Genomic DNA, 25,237 nt, shown 5'->3' on the forward strand with positions numbered 1-25,237 from the left:
TTTCCACATTTTACAGCCTTATTCCAAAATGGATTAAAGCGGAGTTCCAGGCACAGAAAGCATTTTTCACTGAACATACCCCCGGGACAGTCAGGGCTAGCAAATTCCACAATGGCTAGCCTTTGATCTGTCCCGGTTCGCACTTACCTGCAAGAAGAAATACTTACTTATAAAATTTCTTCCACAGCGTTTCCTTCTCTCTTGTGGACAGCTGAAGCCGGCGCGATCCTCTTCCGCGTCTTCTTCCGCGTCCTCTTCTCCCAGAATGCGCCTGCACCGGCCCCTCTCGTCACTTCCGGCGTGGCGCCGCATTCTCCACAGCTTCTGGGCATGCCCAGAAGCTGTTTAGCCGGGAATGCAGCGTCGCCCCGGAAGTGACGAGCGGGGCCGGTGCCGTCGCATTGATTCCTGGGAGCGATGACGTTCAGCTCCCAGGAATCATCGCGAAGGAGGAAGTGACGGAGGAGCCGAGGCACAGAGGGAGGAAGTACATTGAGGTGAGTATTTTCTATCTTCAATTACAAGGTGAGTTTTTAAAAAAAAAAACCTAACTATCCAATTCCTTTTCAGGTGAAGGTGAAGAAGCCGGACGGGCACAAAAAAAAAATATCGATTTTGTGCCCGGAACTCCGCTTTAAATTCAACATGTTCTTCAAAATTCTACAAACAATATCCCATAATGACAACGTTTGTTTGAAATCCTTGCAAATTTATTAAAAATAAAAAAGGAAAAAAAAACCCATGTATATACGTGTTGAAGCTTTTGCCCAATACTTTGGTGAAGCACCTTTGGCACCAATTACAGCCTCAAGTCTTTTTGAGTATGATGCTACAAGCTTGGCACACCTATTTTTGGGCAGTTTCTCCCATTCTTCTTTGCAGGACCTCTCAGGCTCCATCAGGTTGGATGGGGAGCATCGGTGCACAGCCATTTTCAGAGATGTTCAGTAAGGTTCAAGTCTGGGCTCTGGCTGACCCACTCAAAGACATTCACGGAGCTGTCCCATAGCCACTCCTTTGTTATCTTGGCTGTGTGCTTAGGGTCGTTATCCTGTTGGAAGATGAACCTTCGCCCCAGTCTGAGGTCCAGAGCGCTCTGGAGCAGGTTTTCATCAAGGATGTCTCTGTACATTTCTGCATTCATCTTTCCCTCCATCTTGACTAGTCTCCCAATTCCTACCGCTGAAAAACATCCACACAGTCATGATGCGGCCACCACCATGCTTCACTGTCGGGATGGCCAGGTGATGAGCGGTGCCTGGTTTCCTCCAGACATGATGCTTACCATTCAGGCCAAAGAGTTCAATCTTTGTTTAACCAGACCAGAGAATTTAGTTTCTCATGGTCTGAGAGTCCTTCAGGTGCCTTTTGGCAAACTCCAGGCGGGCTGTCATGTGACTTTTACTGAGGAATGGCTTCAGTCCGGCCACTTTACCATACAGACCTGATTAATGGAGTGCTGCAGAGATGGTTGTTCTTCTGGAAGGTTCTCCTCTCTCCACAGAGAAACGCTGGAGCTCTGTCAGAGTGACCATCGGTTCTTGGTCATCTCCCTGACTAAGGCCCTTCTCCTCCGATCGCTCAGTTTGGCCAGACGGCCCACTCTAGGAAGAGTCCTGGTGGTTCCAAACTTCTTCCATTTACAGATGATGGAGGCCACCGTGCTCATTAGGATTTGTAATGCTGTATACATTTTTCTGTACCCTTTCCTAGATCTGTTTCTGCATACAATCCTGTCTCAGAGATCTACAGACAATTCCTTGGTCTTCATAGCTTGGTTTGTGCTCTGACATGCACAGTTAACTGTGGGACCTTCTATAGACAGGTGTGTGCCTTTCCAAATCATGTCCAATCAACTGAATTTACCACAGGTGGACTCCAATCAAGTTGTAGAAACATCTCAAGGATGATCAGTGGAAACAGGAGGCACCTGAGCTCAATTTTGAGTGTCATGGCAAAGGGTGTGAATACTTATGTACATGGGATTTTTTTGTATTTTATTTTTAATACATTTGCAAAGATTAAAAACTAACTTCTTTCACGTTGTCATTATGGGGGATTGTTTGTAGAATTTTGAGGAAAATAATGAATTTAATCCATTTTGGAATATGGATGTACCATAACAAAATGTGGAAAAAGTGAAGCGCTGTGAATACTTTCCGGATGCACTGTAATTAGTGCAATAATGTGCAGTTGCCTTAAACGGAGGCCTATTGTGATTGCTGCTGACACCTATCAGAGTGTGTCCACCTGTGACTCTCCAAACCAAAATCAGTTTAACCGCTTGCCGACTGCCGCACAACTATATACGATGGCGGTCAGCCCCTCACAGGCAAAGTGACGTAGGGGTGCGTCACTAGCCTGTGAGGCTCTGGGGAGCGAGCGCGCGCCGCCGGATGCGCGCTCCCGCTCTGTCACGGACCCCCCCGCGCGTGTGCCCGGCGGACCCGATGTGGTAAATTGGCTAGTGGTAAATTGGCTAGTGAAAGTCCATTAATTATTTGACCATGCCATAGGCTGTCAGACATTTAGTCTAGGACTGGTATTTATGATACCTTTGAACACTTAAACACAAACTTCTCTGAAATGAGGTAATTAGTGACAAGATACATATGTTCTTACACTTATTAGAAAAATAATTCTAAGTAAGATTACTACTGTAAGAATATAAACCCAAAATGTGATATAACATTCCTAAATATATATGTATATGCCTTACATAATATAATGACATAATTATGGCTAATATCTTCACACACATAATGATGTATCTTTTAAAACTTATAGTTTAAATTAAATGTCTGCTAGAGTATACTGGGGTATTGTCCATTGTTATATACAGATAAGATTACAAGCTAGACTAGTATGGTGTCTCACTAATTGTCCCTTATCTGATGAGATGTCAATGTATTACCTTATTTATGATAAAAAAAAAAAATACAAAGACCTCTGTTGAAACTCTATTCTCTCTTGTAAGCTTGTAAGAGACATTTTGTTTAACAAGTACATATGAACTCTCCTACACCTTAAAACAAGATGGAAGTTAAACTGTTCAGAATCTTATATGCATGATATGGAATATACATGGCTTTTTAAATCCATTTTTTTTCTATTATTATATTAATCATCCCCCAATAATCCCGACAGTGATCATACGGTTCTGCTATGTAGGACCCTTGATCACTGTTCTTACACCTCAAGCCACAACCAATCACAGTTAGATGCACACCCCTAGGGACACACTTAACTCCTCCCTCTCAAAAAAAGTTAACCCCTTCACTGCCAGTGTGATTTTACAGTAACAGTGCATATGTATAGCACTGATTACTGTAGTAATGTCACTGGTAACCCCAAAAGTGTCAAAAATGTCAGTCAAGGGTCCGATCTGTCCGCCCCAAATGTCGCAGTCCCGCAAAAAAAAAAAATCGCAGATCACCGCCATTACTCGTTAAAAAAAACCCCACCAAAAATGACAGATATCTTTCCCTTAGTTAGTAAACGCAATAACTTTTGCGCAAACCAATCAAAATACGCTTATTGTGATTTTTTTTTACCAAACATATGTAGCAGAAAACAAATTGGCCAAAAATGTAAAAAAATTTAGATTTTTACATTTTTTTTGGGGGGGGGGGGGAATTTCATATAAAAAATGTGAAAAATATTGTTATTTTTTCAAAATTTACGCTCTTTTTTTGTTTATAGCGTGAAAAGTAAAAATCGCACAGGTGATCAAATACCACCAAAAGAAAGCTCTGTTTGTGGGAAAAAAAGGACATAAATTTTGTTTGGGTACGGCGTCGCACGACCGCGCAATTGTCAGTTAAATTCGCAAAGTGCTGTATCGCAAAAAGTGGCCTGGACGTAAGACAGCAAAATCCTCCGGTGGTAAAGTGGTTAATCCATTTTGGAATATGGATGTACCATAACAAAATGTGGAAAAAGTGAAGCGTTGTGAATACTATAATGAAGAAACTCTGTCCAAAAATTCTGTGCAAACTAATACGCAGTGGCCTTAAACGGAGGCCTATTGTGATTGCTGCTAACACCTATCAGAGTTTGTCCACCTGTGACTCTCCAAACCAAAATCAGTATAATATAACCAGTGTAGCACAACCAATATAAAATACAATCAATAATATAATCAAATAAAAGAAAGTTTTGTGTATAAATTCCACCGTTGTGTGACTCAAAGTGATAGTTCAAGATAATATTTAAAAAAAAATAATACGATCCAGTGAATTCAGTGACCACCACCTCTGGCTGGAATGCCTGTTTACCTCCAAATTGTGACCCACACTACAAAGTCCCAATCCCCTGTTAGGATGTCTCTCAGGTTGCCACAGGGGTACCCCTCCATAGGACGTCCCCAAACCACACTGACCTCCTCTTGGGGTCTCAATTAACCACTTCTGGACTGGAATGCCTTTCTTACCTCCTAATAATGACCCCACTACAGAGTCCCAGTCTCTCAGGATGCCACGGGGGGTACTCCTCCACAGGACATCCCTGAACCACGCTGACCTCCTCTTGGGGTCTCAGTCAGGGCTTTTTTTTCTTTGAGAATAGGTGCAAGAACTCCTACCTTCTGAGTCATTCCTTGCCTCCACCCCTTACCCACCCCAAGCACCGTCCCTTGGTTCCACCCACTACCCACCTCCTAGTACCAGCCCTTTTAGAGAATACAGGATTATTTTGCGTTGCAATAGACCCCACCCCAGCAACAATAGATCCCCCAGCAAAACTATACCTACCCCAGCAACAATAGATCTCCACAGGAACAACTGATTCCCCCAGCAACAATAGATCCCCCAGCAATAATAGATATCCCCAGCAACACTAGACCCACCCCAGCAAAAATAGACCCCGCCCCAGCAACAATAGATCCCCCAGCAAAACTAGACCTACCCCAGCAACAAAAGATCTCCACAGGAACAACTGATTCCCCCAGCAACAATAGATTCCCCCAGCAATAATAGATATCCCCAGCAACACTAGACCCATCCCAGCAATAATAGACCCCGCCCCAGCAACAATAGATCCCCCAGCAAAACTAGACCTACCCCAGCAACAATAGATCCCCACACGAACAACAGATTCCCCCAACAGCAATAGATCGCCCAGCAAATATAGATACCCCAGCATTATTATACCCACCCTGCAACATTAGACCCACCCAGCAACAATAAATCCCCCACACAATATTGTACCCCCCAGCAACAATAGACCACCTGTTACAAAATACCACCCCAGCAACAATAGACCCCCAGCAGCAACAACATATTTCCCAGCAGCCAGCATCAATAGACCCCTCCCTCTACAATTGACCCCCAACAGCAACAATAGACCTTTCAAGCAACAATAGACCCCCACACAAAAAATAGATTCCTGCCAGCATACTGAGTACCCATCACCATTACATACATTCAGTGCTTGGGGTGCCGGAACTGCGTTTCCCCACATTGCTAATGAAAGAAAGCCCTGGTCTCAATCATTGTGACTAATTCTCTCAGGGTTTTTTGGAGGGGACTGCAGGCTAGCCTCTTGCCTATTGACTATGGACCCTGGTTTGTGAGGGAAAGCTGCTCTTTGTGAGGTGTATGCTAGGGGGGGGGCCCTTGGAGTATTGTTACTTTGGATTCAAGTCCACATCGCCCCAAGGCACACAGGCTCTGGGACTCTAGCCCAAGGATCCACATTAAAGGCCTAGCTGCCTATTGTCTGCTGTGGATTCTGTGTTTACACTTATAATAATGTGCATTGTACTTTGAGTTCGATGACGGCAAGTCTGCTAGTTAATTAGCTCAAGTTGATTAAATCCCTGTCATCTATTAGTTGCTAGTGGGAAAGTAGAATACTGTTTGTGTTGGTTTTTCCTTAGTTATGTTAATTATATTTCTGTACACAATTTCATCTGCATAGGATAATGTAATCAGGCACCTGACCTGGTGGGGTATATATTCGGTGTGAGCTTGTTCAATAAATTTTCCAGATCTTGTACAAGCTATTCTCGGCTAGTTTTGTATGGGGGCGGCTAGAAAATCTGATATCTATGTTCAAGACTGAAGGAAGCGCTATTCTGACGGAAGCCCACAAGCACATTGTGGGGTTGTGGTTCCGTTACAATAATGTGCAGCCATAAAATAATAAAGGAAAACCATAATGCTCTCTGCTTTGAATATTTATTATAAAGCTTCACACTGGGATTAAAAATACTCACATAAATGTGTGAAAAACATGCATATCATCTGACACACAAGCGAGAAAACGTCCTGAGTAACCGCTCCTCCCACCTGTACGAGTTACGCCCTCAGCAGACCTACTGAAGAAGTTCAATAGAGGGCGTAACGCGTACGGGTGAGAGGAGCCGTTATTTAGGATGATTTTTCACTTGTGTGTCAGCGTGGAGAGCTGATGAAATGCATATTTTTCACACATTTATTTATTTTTAATCCCCATGTGAAGTTTTATAATAAATATTCAAAGCAGAGAGCACTATGGTTTCCCCTTATTATTTTATGGCCGTACATGATTTATTGAGACCCCCAAGAGGATGTCAGCATGGTTCAGGGACGTCCTGTGGAGGGGTACCCCCGTGGCATCCTGAGAGACGTCCTAAAAGGGGATTGGGACTTTTATAGTGGGGTTATTATTTGGAGGTGAGCAGGCATTCCAGCCAGAGGTGGTGGTCACTGAATTCACTGGATCACATTATTTTTTTTTTTTAATATTATCTTGAACCATCACTTTGAGTTGCACAACGGTGAAATTCATACACAAAACTGGGACTTTTTTTGTTTTCATTTATTGGATTATATTTTTGATTGTACTTTATATTGGTTGCACTCAGGGCCGCCATGAGGGGGGTACAGCCAGTACTCCTGTATGGGGCCCCGGCACATAGGGGGGCCCGGACAGCAGGAAGATCGGTAGGATGACAGCATACCTCCCAACCTGGGCAGGACTGTCCTGCTGTCCTGCTGTACAGAGGCTTTGTTCTGGTGATAAATGTTACCTTCTAGCTCAGAAGGACCTGCAGCAGTGGGAACATTTAGAACAGCCAGGGATTGGCTAACAAACAAGCTGGGTGTGCACTATGTAGCCACAATTCATGCTGTGATGTCGGCAATGGGCGGGACTGCTACTCAGACCCGCCCCCTGTGTCAAGCAACATGTGCATAGGGTAGAATGAGAAGGCAGATATGGCAGCCAGCAACAGAAAGGTATTTTAGAAAGGTAATCATGTGGAAGATGGGGGACCTTTTGGGGAAGGTAAGGGCAGAGGAGAGGTGTGTGTGTTGCAGAGGTTGTAGCAGCTGGGAAGAGGTGCAGTACAGTTTGGTATAGCACTACTCCTGATTTTTAACATTGGCCTCAATGGGAAATCTTGGTCACCTTGGTATAGCACTACTCCCGATTTTTAACATTGGCCTCAATGGAGAATCTTGGTCAACTTGGTATGGCACTGCTCCCTGTCTAACATTTGCATCTATGGGAAATCTTGGTCAGCTTAGTAAGGCACTACTCCCTATCAAGCACTCTCCTGAACCCTGTGCATAATGCACTCCAGAACCCTGCATTCTGTATCTAGCATTCTCCTGAACGTATTCCTGACCCCTGCACTCTGTACGTAATGCATTCCTGACCCCTGCACTCTGTATGGGGATGGGGTTGTGAATTTGTGGAGGGATTTGGGGGGTTGCGCTGTGAGGGGTGATTGGGAGGGATTTCTGCTAGGAAGAGGGATTGGGGGAGGGGGTAATAATATAATTTTGATATTTTCGGTGGAAGGGGGGGGGGGCCCTGTCAGGTAGGCTGTATGGGGCCCCAGGATTTCTAGCGGCAGACCTGGTTGCACTACACTGATTTCTATGATTAATGGTCATAATGCTGTATTTTCCTGATTTACTTTAGTCTGTAAAAATGAATGACATTCAACCTGGAGAGGTCATAGCCTAAAAAAATGTGATTTCGCCCCCATTCACACAGAACAAATGTACATGCAGTTACACAGGGCACATGACTCTGCAATTGTTTTGGTGGCATTTTCCTTTTTTGGGGACTTTTCCACTTTCCAAAGAAATACCCAACACAAAGGTGCTATTTTATGGCTCTCTTGCTCCCTCTCAGATAATTGTGCTGCAAGTTTTGAAAATGACTTGCTAAGCTATTGCTAGACTTGCCAGGCTTCACACAATTGTTGCACAATTGCAGCAAGTCCGCATTGCATGACTCCAGATCCACTTTCTTTGCAAATGTTCTGCAATTCTGTTGCAAGTTCTGGTTCAGTTATGTTGTGCAATAGTCATCCCACCACAGGGGGCAGTGTGGCTGAATTTTCATGCTGTAGACATGCAGAGTTCTTGCTGTAGACACCACTGGCTGCTCTTGCAAGAGACTTGCCACCCAAATCTGCTACAAATTGGAAAAGTGTCATCTAGAACTTGTGCTTCAATTGCTCTGCAAGTGTACAACACTGCCACAAATTACTGGTAAGTTATCTTTGCTGGGGTCTACTACCTTTCTTTAAATTCTACCATCAAAATTATACAAATAAAATATAATAAAACACAAAAATTGGCCAACTTTAAGAAAAAAAGTGAAATAATCAAAGGTAAAAAATATATATTTTGCAGAGGAACACTAATCAGTCGCTATGGGATGTTATGGCGGCCACAGAGGTGGTGAAGATGAAAGCGGTGGATATCACGACGACATCAGTTCTGCACATGGGCACTGTCATCTATGACATAAGCATGTGCTTCGTCTCGCTGTCCTATTTCATGACGCTGCAGATTTCCCAGGAGAGGAAGAAAACCAGAGAGCTGATGAGGATGATGGGACTGAAGGATCTGGCATTTTGGTGAGTGGTGCAGGTCAACCCAAATTAATATATTCTTGGAGGTCAGGCAGGGGCTTACTATAGCACAGCAGGCTTGGAGTGAGGGGTCACATGTATGATTACCTTTCTGTTGACAGGTAAAAATAGTCCCCATTGGTTAGAGAGTTCTAATATGGTGGTTATCATCTTGTCTTTCAGGTTGTCCTGGGGGTTGCTGTACACTGTCAGTGCCATCATCATCGCCACCCTCATGGCTCTGATCACCACCACTTATGTGTTTGTGCAAAGTTCCTTTGGCATTATTTTTCTGCTCTTCTGCCTCTATGGTGTCGCCACGGTAGGTCTGGCTGGTGTGTTTGGGCAAATGAACTCCACGTTATTCCCCATATCTACATTCAAGAAGTTGTGAACCCAATCATTAAAATCTCAAAGAAGCTTGAACATGTTAATAATGTCTTCCCATTAGTCTCAGTCTCCCAATTCTCTTCCTGCGTTGTCACAAGTGCTTCTGGTGCAGACAACAAGTGGCCATTTCAACACACATTATACAGGCATGGTCAAGTGTTGTCACTATCAGGAAACTCGCCCTGAGAAATGTTAGGCTACCATCCCTGGCAGGGGAGGACTGGGCCAGGGGGCAGGGGGGCAATTGCCCCCTGGGCTGCTTTGATGCCTCGTAAATAGGCTGCACCGCTTCTGCCACAGACATGCCTAAAGGATTCCAGGTGAGGAAAAGTTAAAAGTCCCCACCACTGACCTACTGAGTGTGGGATGAAGACAAGGACAGAGCGCAGGCCTCCTCCCAGCATGGATGGTGTAAACTGTTTCTGAGCAGAGGCCGGTTCTATGCCCCACTGGAGGCTCTCTTCCCATAGCTAGCCCCGACTGAGCTGTCCCAGCAATTTGTGTATTTTTTATATCAGTCTGGAGTTCAGCTTTAATGATTCCGAGAGCCAGTCCCATGTCCTCCAGAAGTATAAATACCTCCTGTTGTGTCCAGGGGAGGACTGGGCTAGGGGGTAGGGGGGCAATCGCCCCCTTGGCCACTCTGATGTCCTATAAATAGACTGCCCTGCTTCTGCCACAGACATGCCTAAAGGATTCCTGGTGAAGAAAAGTAAAAAGTCTGTGCCACTGACCCACTGAGTGTGGGATGAAGACAAGGATAGAGTGCAGCCCCCCCCAGCATTGATGGTGTAAACTGTGTCTGAGCAGAGGCCAGTTCCATGCCCCACTGGAGACTTCCCCCCCCCCCCCCCCAGCCAGCCCCAACCGAGCTGTCCCGGCTCCCCCCAAACCGCCGCCTGCTGGCCAGGTTGGGAACCTGGATTCGGCCGATGAGTAGGGAATACCTGGAGCCTCATCCTGGAATGGGGGTCAGGAGGAGGCAAGAAGAGGGAGAGTGGGAGGGGAGCCGAGCCGCTGCACCATGGGCCTCTGGTTTGTACTTGCCTCCTGGGCCGAAAGTTGCCAGTCAGCCCCTGATCCCTGGAGTGCATGTAGACAGGAAGTGGCTGGAAGTCTTCAGGGCTGGGATGGAACCATGGATGAAAAATTAGGTTTATGCATTTTTCCTCCATGGCTCCTTTTTATGAACTGAACACAACCTCTCTAATAAATATTTTATGTACCCCCCCTCCAGGTCTGCTTTAACTGCATGCTGAGCGCCCTCTTCAGGAAGCACCGCCTAGCAGCGATTCTGGGATTTTTCATCACTCTCTTCCTATCTGCGCTTGGTCTTCTGCCACTGGTGAACGCCATGCCCAAATCTCTGGAAGTTTTTCTGAGCATTTTCCACCCCTTCTCCTTTGCCATTGGGATCTTGGAGGTAACAGTTTATTATTGGGAATTGTTTTTAGAGCTTACACAGGGCTAAAGAACATCTCCCCACTCCCTACAACACTGTGCCAATCACCAAGCACCAGCACAATGATGGGACAGGAAGGGGAGTAAGTAGCATGGTCAACTGTACCTGGACGTACTGATCTTCTTGGCAGGGGAATGGAACAGTGGAGGAGTGAGGGAATAGCTCTTCAGGGGCGGGCATTATTGTGAACCTGCTGTACTTCTGCGCTGCATCGACAAAGTGCTGATTTGGTTTAAATCCACTTCAGAAAACACTTGTGATGTTTGGTCTAGAATCCTGAATTTTTTGCATGAGATGTGTCCATTAATTATGGCTTTTCTGTGTTTTTAGAGCATGCACATGGAAAATGACCTTCAAGGGGTCTACTTCTCGGATATCGGAGGTGACTCCTCTCACATACTTTCCAGCGCCATCTACCTGACTCTAGACTCAGTGCTTTATTTCATACTCACTCTCTATTTCGACAAGATTATTCCAGGTGATGACAAATGATTGAAATTTATTCTCAGTTAATGGTGTTCCAATAACAAAATGTTTCAGGTGGAGCACACAGGTGGGAAGAATACTAATCTGAGAGGCAGCTCATTCATTGACTTGTCTTGGTCACTGTGATGTCACTATTATGATATCATTTTATGTATGCTGGTCTAAAAGCCTCTGCAAATTAACTCTATAGCTGTCTTTATTTTGTGATCATGGCATTGATCAGACTTGTCTTCTTTTGATGCCAGATAAACACGGAGTGAGACACGAGCCGCTGTTCTGCCTGAGACCTTCATTCTGGTCAAAGAAGAAGAAGATGACCCCTGTACCGCTAGGAGAAGGAGAACACATAGAGGAGGACTCTGGGGACTATGTAGAAAAAGTTCCCATTGAGTTACTAGGAAAAGAAGCGATCAGGTACTGCAGTCTCTAGTTCTGTCTATTGTAGAAGATACACACACAGTAGCAGGGCCGCTGATAGGGGGGGGGGGGGGGGACCACCAGCCCTCTTGTAGGGGGCCTGAGCACACAGGGGGGCCCACACAGAGAGGGGGATTAGTGATGGACAACAAATACAGAAATCTTCCTCCAGCACCTGAATCTGATCTATCCCTCTCCCTGCTATCAGCTTTTATCTGTTGAGAAAGAGACAGTCGTCCCTCACTAATCCCCCTCCCTTGTGTGTCCCCCCTCCCAGCACTTATCTCTGCTCAGTAGTTTATTTGTAAATTGTAACTTTGTTTCTCTCTCTCTCTGTCTCTCTGATCACTGAGCTTAAGCGCCGGTTCACACTACCGCGACGCTACTTCCCGGGGCGACCTCCGAGATTGCGGTGCAAACAGCGCGCCGCGACCTCGGAGCGGCCGTCACGGACTTCATAACATTGAAGTCTATGGCGGTCGCCTCCTGGTCGCCCCAAAGAAGCTCCGGACCCTTTTTCTAGGTCGGAGCGACTTGTGTCGCTCCTATTAGAATGGGTCCGCAGCTTCCCTATGGGAGGCGACCTGCGGCGACCTGTGAGGCGACCAGATCGCCTCACAGGTCGCCCTAGTGTGAACCGAGGCTTAACTGCCCAGCCTGTATATTTTTCTCATCTCATCTTCTTTTTTGTTTAACATAGTTTTTTTTTTTTAGATTTAGCAGGAATTATGCAAGTTATGTTATATTTGTGTCTGCTAATAGTGATTTTGTTGCAATTTTAGCTAAATATATCTTTAATATTTTCTTGGGGGGGCCCTGCCAGGTAGTCTGTACGGGGGCCCCGCAATTTCTAACAGCAGCCCTGCACAGTAGACACCTTAGATTAGGGAAGGTTGAAAAGGGATCTGGGAATACTAGCCAACAGCTAAGCAGCACTCAAGGCCAAGAGGCAACTGCAAAAGCAAATTAAGGCCCTGTGTCAAAGAACTGTTTCAAGGAAAGGGGAGAGATTGGCGAAATCGGAATGCACGAGTTGCTGCAATAGTCTAAGTATGGGCAAAATGCAGATGATAAAGTCCGGTGTTGCTAGATCACTTTGATGGCTGCAGGCTTTAAAGAGGGAAGTAACCCTGTATGGATCCAAGAAAAAGAGAAGAGAAGACCAAGGCCAATCTAAGTGTAGCAATGCAAGTATTTAATAACAATAAGAAGAGTGTTACTCACAAAAGTGCGTTTAAAACAGGCATCTCAAAGTAATTAGGGCATCTGGGCAATGTTCGTCCAGGGTGTCCATCCGAATCCCTTGCCGAGCTTTCGCTTGTAGGGACCTACGGACCCACGCTGCTACACCACCGCTGAGGATCAGCACGTCCCCTGCCTCGCAACAGGAGACCGCCGCTCATCCCCTACAAGCGACAGCTCCGCAAGGGATTCGGATGGACACCCTGGACGAACATTGCCCAGATGCCCTAATTACTTTGAGATGCCTGTTTTAAACGCACTTTTGTGAGTAACACTCTTCTTATTGTTATTAAATACTTGCATTGCTACACTTAGATTGGCGCTTGGTCTTCTCATCTCTTTTTCAAAGAACTGTTTCTCTGCTCTTGCGAGTCAATGGGAAGGCAAAAGCAGCTTGAAGTAGGGCGATGCAGCTTAGAAATAGGTAAACTGCACATCAGAAGGAGGTCAAATGCAGGTCCAATTAACCAAAAATGATATCTTAGCTTTTTTAGCTTTTGCTCATTGAGACAAGCCTAAAGCCTGCTGCCGTGGGCCTCATATATTATATTTAAAAGAGAAGTATAGGGATTGTTTTTTTTTTTTTTGTAGATTTATACTTACCTAGGTGGATGGCATCTGTCCCCTGCTGACTATAACACTGAAAACCAAATGATCTAACACCACAAGTCTCCCCAAGCAGAGAGCTGGGGACTGTCAGTCGCCACTCTCTGCTCTGCCCCCTCCTCACTCACTGGGCTATGGAGGGGAGCGGGAGTGGCCGGCTCAGTATCTCAGCGGCACGCTGAAAGGCTGAGCTGGGTGCCGGTCCAGGGAGGTCTGGCTCTGTGACGTCAGCAGACAGCAGGCTTTAGCCTGCTGTCTGTTGAAAATGGGTCACAGGAGTGAAGAATGAACTGCACTTCTGTGATCCACAGGAGAAGTACAGCCTAATGAACTTTCCCCGTTGTGACAGGAGTCACTTTGGGCATGGGGGGTTGTGGACCCCAAATTCCTTTAAAGAGGTTGGGAGACACCATGTCCAGCCTTGTGTGGCTTTCTTATGTTTAAGTCACCCTGCATCTTTTATGGATGCAGGGTGACCGGGAGGGTGGAATACACTGAGAATATGGTTTGGACTATTTCAAATGGGACAGTATATGCATTACCAATATCTCTCAGGAAATATGGAGATCTATCTTATTCCTATACACTGTAAGGCACAGGAAGTGCAACTCCTAATTTGGGCGTCCAGGAACTAGGAGAGACACCGTGTCTGCTAATCAATGTGTATTAGCTGCAGAGAGGGGGGGGGGGGGGGGATTGTTTCCAGCAGGCCCTCCTAAAGAATGTCTACTGATTAACTAAGTGCTTTTGTCTAAAATAGGACAGTATGTTAATTGGGTCTGAGACTATTGATAAGTATGTTAATGAGCTCACCTGGCTGTCTACTAAGGGAGGTAATTACACAGTCATTGTTCATATGGTATTCTCAAAGTATATATAAATGCTGTGTTTCTTTCAATAAAGAAGAAGAGAGTTACTCTAGATCGAAACCTCACTACAGAGCCTTGTCTCATACTTGGGGGGGAATTATTGATGGGCTTCATGTATGGCGGATTGGAGTGGTCGATAGCTGTCCTGGTGTTCGGGAGCAGATTATCCTAGACGACTGTAACCCATTTCATACTTGGGGTGTCGTTACACCCGTACTTGTTCCTTTAACAATGGGCCAGGATAGGAAATTTTTTTGTTTTCAAAGTGATGTTATTAGAATGCATATGAGGGATTAAAGCAACAATAGGAGCCTGGTCATCATTATATAGAACTAATTATCAGGATGAGGATTCTCGTACCATAGAGATCCCACTAAAGGCCTGCGAATATTTGATACACAACTTCTCTGTAAAACATTGGTCTAAGAGTGGTATTCATTTTCTTAATGAAGATAGAGGGTCGGAGGGGAACACTTTATCAGCATATAGACTACAACAGATCTCCCATTACCATAGTAGTAATCCCGTGGGCAGGATTACAGTCCCCCGAAAAATTTGGAATGCTATCATGAACTACAATCTCGTTCACATCAAGGGCATTTCTTTTTTCTATAAATATTGTAATTACTACCCAACATCCAATAAAATAGCACCCATGGTAAAATGGGAGACAGATCTAAACCAAACAGTTACTCCAAAACAATGGCAATAATCAATTGCGGTTACTCAAAGGGCATCCTCTTGTATTGACCACTGAAACAATGCACAGAAAGGGCACCATCGTTGGTATTTGACTCCCATGAGACTACACAAATCTGGACACCTCAAAACTTTGTTGGAGGGAATGCCATCAAAGAGGCAATCTACTACATACTTTTTGGAGCTGTCCTAAATTTACTAATTTCTGGAATGGAATACTTCAAATTACAATGTATCTAACGGGTATAGTCAATCCCATTACTCCTGCCCTAGTATTACATAATTTGGGAGTGGAAATTTACCCATCAACACATTCTGTTTGCCTCACGTATAGCTCTAGCGAAAGAATGGAAGTCTACCTCTGCTCCAACGGTGGACTCAGTAATATCTAGAGTCAATGCTCAATCCCATTATGAGAAACTTATAGCATACAAGGACCATAAAGCACATCTCTACCATAAAAAATGGGACTCATGGGGAAAATATTCTAAGGCCACATCACAAATATAGATTGTAACACTACTATATCATACAGAGTAATTAAGGATTAGGGGATGGATTAATACGTTCAACTTTTCAATTGTTCCTTTGTTTAAATGATGCCTTAGGCTTTCGCCTTCAGGGAAGGCCTTCCCTAAAGGTTTATTCAGGATGTAGGACTGGGTCTGGTCACAGTATGAACCCAATTGGGGGGGCCAGACTCCTTCCTTAGTAGAGGGTCCTATATATCATTTCACTCAAACTTGTGTGTAATTTGCATTTATATCACCAAGGGAACTTGATATATATCAGCTTTATTTCTTTGTATCACTATTCTCTACAATTGTTATACCCAATTTGTACAATTTGAGAATATTGCTATCTAGATTTTTCAAATAAAAATTAAACGTTGAAAAAAAAAAAAAAAGAATGCATATGAGGGCAGCCATAAGCGCCCATTATGTATACAGTACAGGCTATAATTTGCAGTGTTGTAGAACAGTTGTGCCTTATGGATCCTTGTCCCATGGTAAGCAAAGGGGACAGATTCTCCTTAGCTTAAATTATTAGGTTCTCTGCAGTCTGTAATAACATGAAACAACCACAAGGCTGCTGATGACTAAAGACCTGTGATTTAGCCTTTGTGAGCTGCGATATTTCATTCATGGCAAGGAAGGTCTCCTGCTACTCCAGAAATGTGATTTAGCCTTGCTGATGATTAGTCTGTTGGATTGCCTTTCTCAATCTTTAACTCCAGAGGAACCCTTGAAATACATTTCAGATCTCAGAGAACCCCTGCTATAATCCATTCTTCAGTGGTTATTGGAAAGGTATGCCCCCCTATATTTGTGGTCAGAATGCCCCCCTTACAGTGGTGGTCAGAATTTCCCCTTACAGTGGTGATCACATTGCCCCCTTACAGTGGTGGTCAGAATGGCCCCTTACAGTGGTGATCACATTGCCTCCTTACAGTGGTGGTCAGAATGCCCCCCTTACAGTGATGGTCAGAATGTAACTGTTACAGTGGTGATCACATTGCCCCCTTACACTGGTGGTCATAATGTAACTGTTACAGTGGTGAACACATTGCCCCATTACAGTGGTGGTCAGAATGGCCCCTTACAGTGGTGCTCACATTGCCCCCTTGCAGTGGAGGTCAGAATGTCCCCTTACAGTGGTGGTCAGAATGTCCCCCTTACAGTGGTCTTCAGAATTTCCACCTTACAGTGGTGATCAGAATTTCCACCTTACAGTGGTGATCAGAATTTCCCCCTTACAGTGGTGGTCAGAATGTTCCCTTTCAGTGGTGCTCACATTGCCCCCTTACAGTGGTGGTCAGAATGTCCCCCTTACAGTGGTGATTACATTGCCCCCTTACAGTGGTGGTCAGAATGCCCCCCTTACAGTGATGGTCAGAATGTACCCCTTAAAGTGGTGATCACATTGCCTCCTTACACTGGTGGTTTACATTGGTGGCCAGAATGCTCCCTTTACAGTGGAGGACAGACTGTCCCCTTACAGTGGTGGTCAGAATGTCCCCCTTACAGTGGTGGTCAGAATGTTCCCCTTACAGTGGTGGTCAGAATTTCCCTCTTACAGTGGTGGTCAGAATGTTCCCCTTACAGTGGTGGTCAGATTTCCCCCCATACAGTGGTGGTCGGAATCTCCCCCATGGAGTGGTGGTCAGAATGTCCCGCTTATGGTGGAGGTCAGAACGTCCCCCCTTACAGTGGTGGTCAGAATGTCCCCATTACAGTGGAGGTCAGAATGTCCCCATTACAGTGGAGGTCAGAATGTCCCCCATACGGTGGAGGTCAGAATGTCCCCCTTATAGTGATGATCAGAATGCCTCTTTTACAAACAGCTAAAAAGATCATGGGCTCTGGAACTATGCGGACACCATCAGATGGGATCAACCAACCAAAGCTCCAGGAACCCCTAGCCACCTCTGGAGGAACCCAGGTCGAGAATGGTTGATGTAAATTATACATTTTAGTATCTGGTGATAGAATAGGTCTGTTTTATGAAATTCCCTCTAAATCATCATCTTGTCCCTTCATACAGGATAAGCAATGTTAAGAAAATGTACAGCGGCAAGGACAAGGCGACAGAGGCGCTACAAGGTGATCCAATTCCTAACATGTTCACTTCTCTTGTCTGTAATACAGGATACTTTCTATAGCAGCCTTTCTCAACCTTTTCTACACAGAGGAACCCTTGAAATACATTTCTGGTCTCGGGGAACCCCTGCTAAAAATTAAAAATCTACAACTCATGATACATTAACCACTTGCCGACCGGTCAGGTTGACCGTACTGCGGCAAAGTGGCTCGATATCGTCCAGCGACGTAGACCTACTTCGCTGGACTCCTCCCCTTGTGGGCGGCGCAAGCGCGCCCCGCTGGAGACTCGCTCCCGCTGTATTCAGTCACAGCGGCAGTCGGGCCAGGGGAGGAGCAGCGGCAATCGCTGCCACTCTTCCCCGATCGTCGGGGATCGAGTGTGGAGATCCGCCCGCTTGTGTAAACAAAGCGGGCGGATCTCCTAAGTGACAGGCAGGGTCAGATTGCAGGATTCAGCATAGCTGAACCTGCGATCTATGCCTGTGTCACACAGTCCCCTCCCCCCACACACGTCAGTAAGCACTAGGCATACATTAACCCCTCCCTCTCCAATAAAGTTAACCCCTTCCCTGCCAGTGTCATTTTTACAGTAACAGTGCATATTTATAGCACTGATTACTGCAGTAATGTCACTGGTACCCCCCAAAAGTGTCAAAAATGTGAGTCAAGGGTCCGATCTGTCCGCCGAAATGTTGCAGTCCCGCAAAAAAAATCGCAGATCACCGCCAGATCGCCGCCTTTACTAGTTAAAAAAAAAAACAATAAAAATGACATCAATTTCCCGTAGTTAGTAGCTGCGATAACTTTTACGCAAACCAATCTAAACACGCTTATTGCAATTTTTTTTTACCAAAAATATGTGGCAGAAAACCAATTGGCCTAAAATGTTAAAAAATTATGATTTTTACATTTTTTTTGGGGGAGGGGGGGGGTTCATATAAAAAAATGTGAAACATATTGTTATTTTTTCAAAATTACTCTTTTTTTGTTTATAGTGCAAAAAGTAAAAATCGCATAGGGGATCAAATACCACCAAAAGAAAGCTCTATTTGTGGGGAAAAAAGGACATAGATTTGGGTACAGCATCGCATGACTGTGCAATTGTCCGTTAAAGTCACGCAGTGCCGAATCGCAAAATATGGCCTTGTCAGGAATGGGGTAAAATCTTCCGGTCTTAAAGCAGTTAAAAATACGCTCATTGAGAATTTTTTTGTCAAAGACATGTAGCTAAATACATTTTGGCCTAAATATATGGCAAAAATTGAATATATTGGATATTCTTTAACTGTCAAAGTAGAAAAATATTGTTATTTTTTCAAAATTGTCGCATTTTTTTATTAATATCACAAAAAATGAAAATCGCACAGGTGATCAAATACCACCAAAAGAAAGCTCTGTTTGTGGGGAAAAAAAGGACGTAAATTTCGTTTGGGTACGGCGTTGCATGACCGCGCAATTGTCAGTTAAATTTGCACGGTGCCGAATCGCAAAAAGTGGCCTGGACGTAAAGCAGGAAAATCCTCCGGTGGAAAAGTGGTTAAAGTGACAGTCAGTGGGAGGAATGCTCCTTAGTCTGGTCATCATTGGGAATAATTACCCCATTACAGATAGCTAAAAGGAACAATGGTGTCATTGGAAACTTATCTGAGAGGCAGAAATTGCCCATTGCTCAAGGAACCCCCAACAACCTCAGGAGGAACCCTGGTTGAGAAACCCTTTTCTTTAGAATGGATACAAATTAGAATCTTTGTTCCACAACCCTGGAAAGAAAATATTCCACATCCTGCTGACATCTGCTGTGGAGTCATTCAACTTCTTAATATACACTTTTGGGCTGAGAAAAAGCTGTCTATCCTTTCAAGGAATAACTTTGTAGATGACAGTGGGCATACAAATATTCACATTCAACCCATAACATCACCTAAATCAGTGTACACATGTTATAAATAAAAAGATTTTTAGGAAAATTTACTCAGCAAACGTCTCAAGCATTCGCTCAGCCATCAAAGATAATACCCTTATTTTGCTGAATATGCTTATGCCTTTTAGCCACTCAAGCCCCGGAAGATTTTACCCCCTTCCTGACCAGGGCCTATTTTGCGATTCGGCACTGCGTGAATTTAACGGACAATTGCGCGGTCGTACGACGCTGTACCTAAACGAATTTGACGTCCTTTTTTTTCCCCACAAACAGAGCTTTCTTGTGGTGGTATTTGATCACCTGTGCGATTTTTTGATCATGCGCTATAAACAAAAAAAGAGCGTCAATTTTGCAAAAATAACAATATTTTTCACATTTTTTTATATCAAATTCCCCCCAAAAAAATGTAAAAATCAAAATGTTTTAACATTTTAGGCCAATTTGTTTTCTGCTACATATTTTTGGTAAAAAAATCGCAAAAAGCGTATTTTGATTGGTTTGCGCAAAAGTTATTGTGTTTACTAAGGGAAATATTTTTGTCATTTTTGTTGTTTTTTTTTTAAACGCGTAATGGCGGCGATCTGCGATTTTTTTTGCGGGACTGCGACATTGCGGCGGACAGATCGGACCCTTGACTGACATTTTTGACACTTTTGGGGTTACCAGTGACATTACTACAGTAATCAGTGCTATACATATGCACTGTTACTGTAAAATGACACTGGCAGTGAAGGGGTTAACTTTTTTTTAGAGGGAGGGGTTGTGTGTGTCCCTAGGGGCGTGATTCTAACTGTGATTGGCTGTGGCTTGAGGTGTAGGAACAGTGATCAACGGTCCTACATAGTAGAACCGTATGATCACTGTTCTTACACAGGGGAGAATGACAGGTGGCTTTGTTTACACTAGCCGCCTGCCTTTCTCCCGCTCTAACGGACGATCGCGAGTGCCCGGCGGACATCGGGTCTGCCGGGTACACGTGCGGGGGGGGTCCATGACCGAGCGGGAGCGCACCTCCGGCGGCACGCGCTCGCTCCCCAGAGCCTCACAGGCTAGCGACGTACCCAGTCAGCAAGTGGTTAGGTCTTATGATTGTTGGCTCCATCTAGTGTCCAAAAAACAGGGTAATTGGCGCAACCCAGAGTTCACAGCGTCACCTCAAAAACTGTGGGTAAATAAGGGAAAGGGGGGGGGGAATAAATAAATAAATCGGCATGGAAAGTCAACATGGATTCTGCTCACTGTAGCGGCTGCTAATGAAGGAGGTAGAAGAAACTCTGGAGGAACAAGGAGAGAGAAAAGCACAGTGCCTTCTAAGTGCAACAGAATAACAACTTTAATGTAGGTCTAATAAAAACTTACTCACAGAGGTAAGCTTGTTAAAACAGACAGAATCGCGGGACGCCTGACGCCCAAAATAAGTTCTTGTGCTTTTTTTGAGCGACGGGCGTCCCGCAATTCTGTTTCTGCAATTTTACCACGATTCGTCGGGCGACAATCGTGGCATAATCGCGGCGCGTTTGGGGTGCCATTGTAGGTCACGGGAATCTCACGGGCGTCCTGTGGCTTGCAATGGTTGCAATTCTACCTGCGATCCGAGACCCCTATATGTGAATGGAGCCTTAAGAATAAGGAGACCCAAAAAGTTGGGAAAGAATGAGTATACTTTCAGATAAAGAACAGTCATCCCTTCTATGTAAAGAGACACACTGTTGCATTTTACAATTTTTATGTTTGTGATAGAAGAGTAATCCTATATTGTGTAGCCATGCATTGATCATTGAAGTGTTTCGCCCCCCCCAGGACTGAATCTGGACATCTATGAGGGACAGATCACAGCGTTACTCGGTCACAGCGGAGCTGGAAAAACAACATTACTGAATATACTCAGTGGGATGTGCAAAGCCACTAGCGGTGAGATTTTCCTCTCCTTATATCTCATAACCTCATAAACAGCTTATTTCAATGTTTGGTTGTTTTCTACGAGGGGCGTTCAAGTCAAAGCGCGACTTTTGAGTTTATATAATAAAAGAACAAATTTCACAGTAGAAACTGCATTAATTTTTCGACATACTCCCCTGCTACGTCTTTACACCATTATACTCCCCTGCTACATCTATACACCATTATACTCCCCTGCCACATTTATACACCATTATACTCCCCTGCTACATCTATACACCATTATACTCCCCTGCTACATCTATACACCATTATACTCCCCTGCTACATCTATACACCATTATACTCCCCTGCTACATCAATATACCATTATACTCCCCTGCTACATCTTTACATCATTATACTCCCCTGCTACATTTATACACCATTATACTCCCCTGCTACATCTATACACCATTATACTCCCCTGCTACATCTATACACCATTATACTCCCCTGCTACATCTTTACATCATTATACTCCCCTGCTACATTTATACACCATTATACTCCCCTGCTACATCTATATACCATTATACTCCCCTGCTACATCTATACACCATTATACTCCCCTGCTACATTTATATACCATTATACTCCCCTGCTACATCTATACACCATTATAGTCCCCTGCTACATCTATACACCATTATATTCCCCTGCTACATTTATACACCATTATACTCCCTTGCTACATCTATACACCATTATACTCCCCTGCTACATCTATACACCATTATACTCCCCTGCTACATTTATACACCATTATACTCCTCTCCTCTGCTACATCTATACACCATTATACTCCCCTGCTACATTTATACACTATTATACTCCCCTGTTACATCTATACACCATTATACCCCCCTGCTACATCTATACACCATTATACTCCCCTGCTACGTCTATACACCATTATACTCCCCTGCTACATTTATACACCATTATACTCCCCTGCTACATCTATACACCATTATACTCCCTTGCTACATCTATACACCATTATACTTCCCTGCTACATCTATATACCATTATACTCCCCTGCTACATCTATATACCATTATACTCCCCTGCTACATCTATACACCATTATACTCCCTTGCTACATCTATACACCATTATACTCCCCTGCTACATCTATATACCATTATACTCCCCTGCTACATCTATACACCATTATACTCCCTTGCTACATCTATACACCATTATACTCCCCTGCTACATCTATATACCATTATACTCCCCTGCTACATTTATACACCATTATACTCCCCTGCTACATCTATACACCATTATACTCCCTTGCTACATCTATACACCATTATACTTCCCTGCTACATCTATATACCATTATACTCCCCTGCTACATCTATATACCATTATACTCCCCTGCTACATCTATACACCATTATACTCCCTTGCTACATCTATACACCATTATACTCCCCTGCTACATCTATATACCATTATACTCCCCTGCTACATCTATATACCATTATACTCCCCTGCTACATCTATACACCATTATACTCCCTTGCTACATCTATACACCATTATACTCCCCTGCTACATCTATATACCATTATACTCCCCTGCTACATCAATATACCATTATACTCCCCTGCTACATCTTTACATCATTATACTCCCCTGCTACATTTATACACCATTATACTCCCCTGCTACATCTATACACCATTATACTCCCCTGCTACATCTATACACCATTATACTCCCCTGCTACATCTTTACATCATTATACTCCCCTGCTACATTTATACACCATTATACTCCCCTGCTACATCTATATACCATTATACTCCCCTGCTACATCTATACACCATTATACTCCCCTGCTACATTTATATACCATTATACTCCCCTGCTACATCTATACACCATTATAGTCCCCTGCTACATCTATACACCATTATATTCCCCTGCTACATTTATACACCATTATACTCCCTTGCTACATCTATACACCATTATACTCCCCTGCTACATCTATACACCATTATACTCCCCTGCTACATTTATACACCATTATACTCCTCTCCTCTGCTACATCTATACACCATTATACTCCCCTGCTACATTTATACACTATTATACTCCCCTGTTACATCTATACACCATTATACCCCCCTGCTACATCTATACACCATTATACTCCCCTGCTACGTCTATACACCATTATACTCCCCTGCTACATTTATACACCATTATACTCCCCTGCTACATCTATACACCATTATACTCCCTTGCTACATCTATACACCATTATACTTCCCTGCTACATCTATATACCATTATACTCCCCTGCTACATCTATATACCATTATACTCCCCTGCTACATCTATACACCATTATACTCCCTTGCTACATCTATACACCATTATACTCCCCTGCTACATCTATATACCATTATACTCCCCTGCTACATCTATACACCATTATACTCCCTTGCTACATCTATACACCATTATACTCCCCTGCTACATCTATATACCATTATACTCCCCTGCTACATTTATACACCATTATACTCCCCTGCTACATCTATACACCATTATACTCCCTTGCTACATCTATACACCATTATACTTCCCTGCTACATCTATATACCATTATACTCCCCTGCTACATCTATATACCATTATACTCCCCTGCTACATCTATACACCATTATACTCCCTTGCTACATCTATACACCATTATACTCCCCTGCTACATCTATATACCATTATACTCCCCTGCTACATCTATATACCATTATACTCCCCTGCTACATCTATACACCATTATACTCCCTTGCTACATCTATACACCATTATACTCCCCTGCTACATCTATATACCATTATACTCCCCTGCTACATTTATACACCATTATACTCCCCTGCTACATCTATACACCATTATACTCCCTTGCTACATCTATACACCATTATACTTCCCTGCTACATCTATATACCATTATACTCCCCTGCTACATCTATACACCATTATACTCCCTTGCTACATCTATACACCATTATACTCCCCTGCTACATCTATATACCATTATACTCCCCTGCTACATCTATATACCATTATACTCCCCTGCTACATCTATACACCATTATACTCCCTTGCTACATCTATACACCATTATACTCCCCTGCTACATCTATACACCATTATACTCCCCTGCTATATCTATACACCATTATACTCCCTTGCTACATCTATACACCATTATACTCCCCTGCTACATCTATACACCATTATACTCCCCTGCTACATTTATACACCATTATACTCCCCTGCTACATCTATACACCATTATACTCCCCTGCTACATCTATACACCATTATACTCCCCTGCTGCATATACTCCCCTGCTACATCTATACACCATTATACTCCCCTGTTACATCTATAAACCATTATATTCCCCTGCTACATCTTTACACCATTATACTCCCCTGCTACATCTATACACCATTATACTCCCCTGCTACATATACTCCCCTGCTACATCTATACGCCATTATACTCCCCTGCTACATCTATAAACCATTATACTCCCCTGCTACGTCTTTACACCATTATACTCCCCTGCTACATCTATACACCATTATACTCCCCTGCTGCATATACTCCACTGCTACATCTATACATCATTATACTCCCCTGCTACATCTATACACCATTATACTCCCCTGCTACATCTATACACCATTATACTCCCCTGCTGCATATACT

General features: G+C 43.9%; 1 protein-coding gene across 1 annotated transcript in view; it reads left to right on the forward strand.

Annotated features, from left to right (window-relative positions):
* LOC309567503 (ABC-type organic anion transporter ABCA8-like) overlaps nt 1-25,237 on the forward strand; it is a 182,005-nt gene that overhangs the window by 39,810 nt on the left and 116,958 nt on the right. Inside the window, exons 6-12 of the mRNA XM_082272888.1 lie at nt 8,634-8,860; nt 9,038-9,176; nt 10,482-10,667; nt 11,037-11,184; nt 11,438-11,606; nt 17,570-17,628; nt 21,350-21,460. Coding sequence (XP_082129014.1) covers nt 8,634-8,860; nt 9,038-9,176; nt 10,482-10,667; nt 11,037-11,184; nt 11,438-11,606; nt 17,570-17,628; nt 21,350-21,460 — 1,039 coding nt within the window. The remainder of the gene's footprint in view (nt 1-8,633; nt 8,861-9,037; nt 9,177-10,481; nt 10,668-11,036; nt 11,185-11,437; nt 11,607-17,569; nt 17,629-21,349; nt 21,461-25,237) is intronic.

This window comes from Pelophylax lessonae (genome assembly GCF_965119305.1).
Source record: "Pelophylax lessonae genome assembly, chromosome: 11".
NCBI lineage: Eukaryota > Metazoa > Chordata > Amphibia > Anura > Ranidae > Pelophylax > Pelophylax lessonae.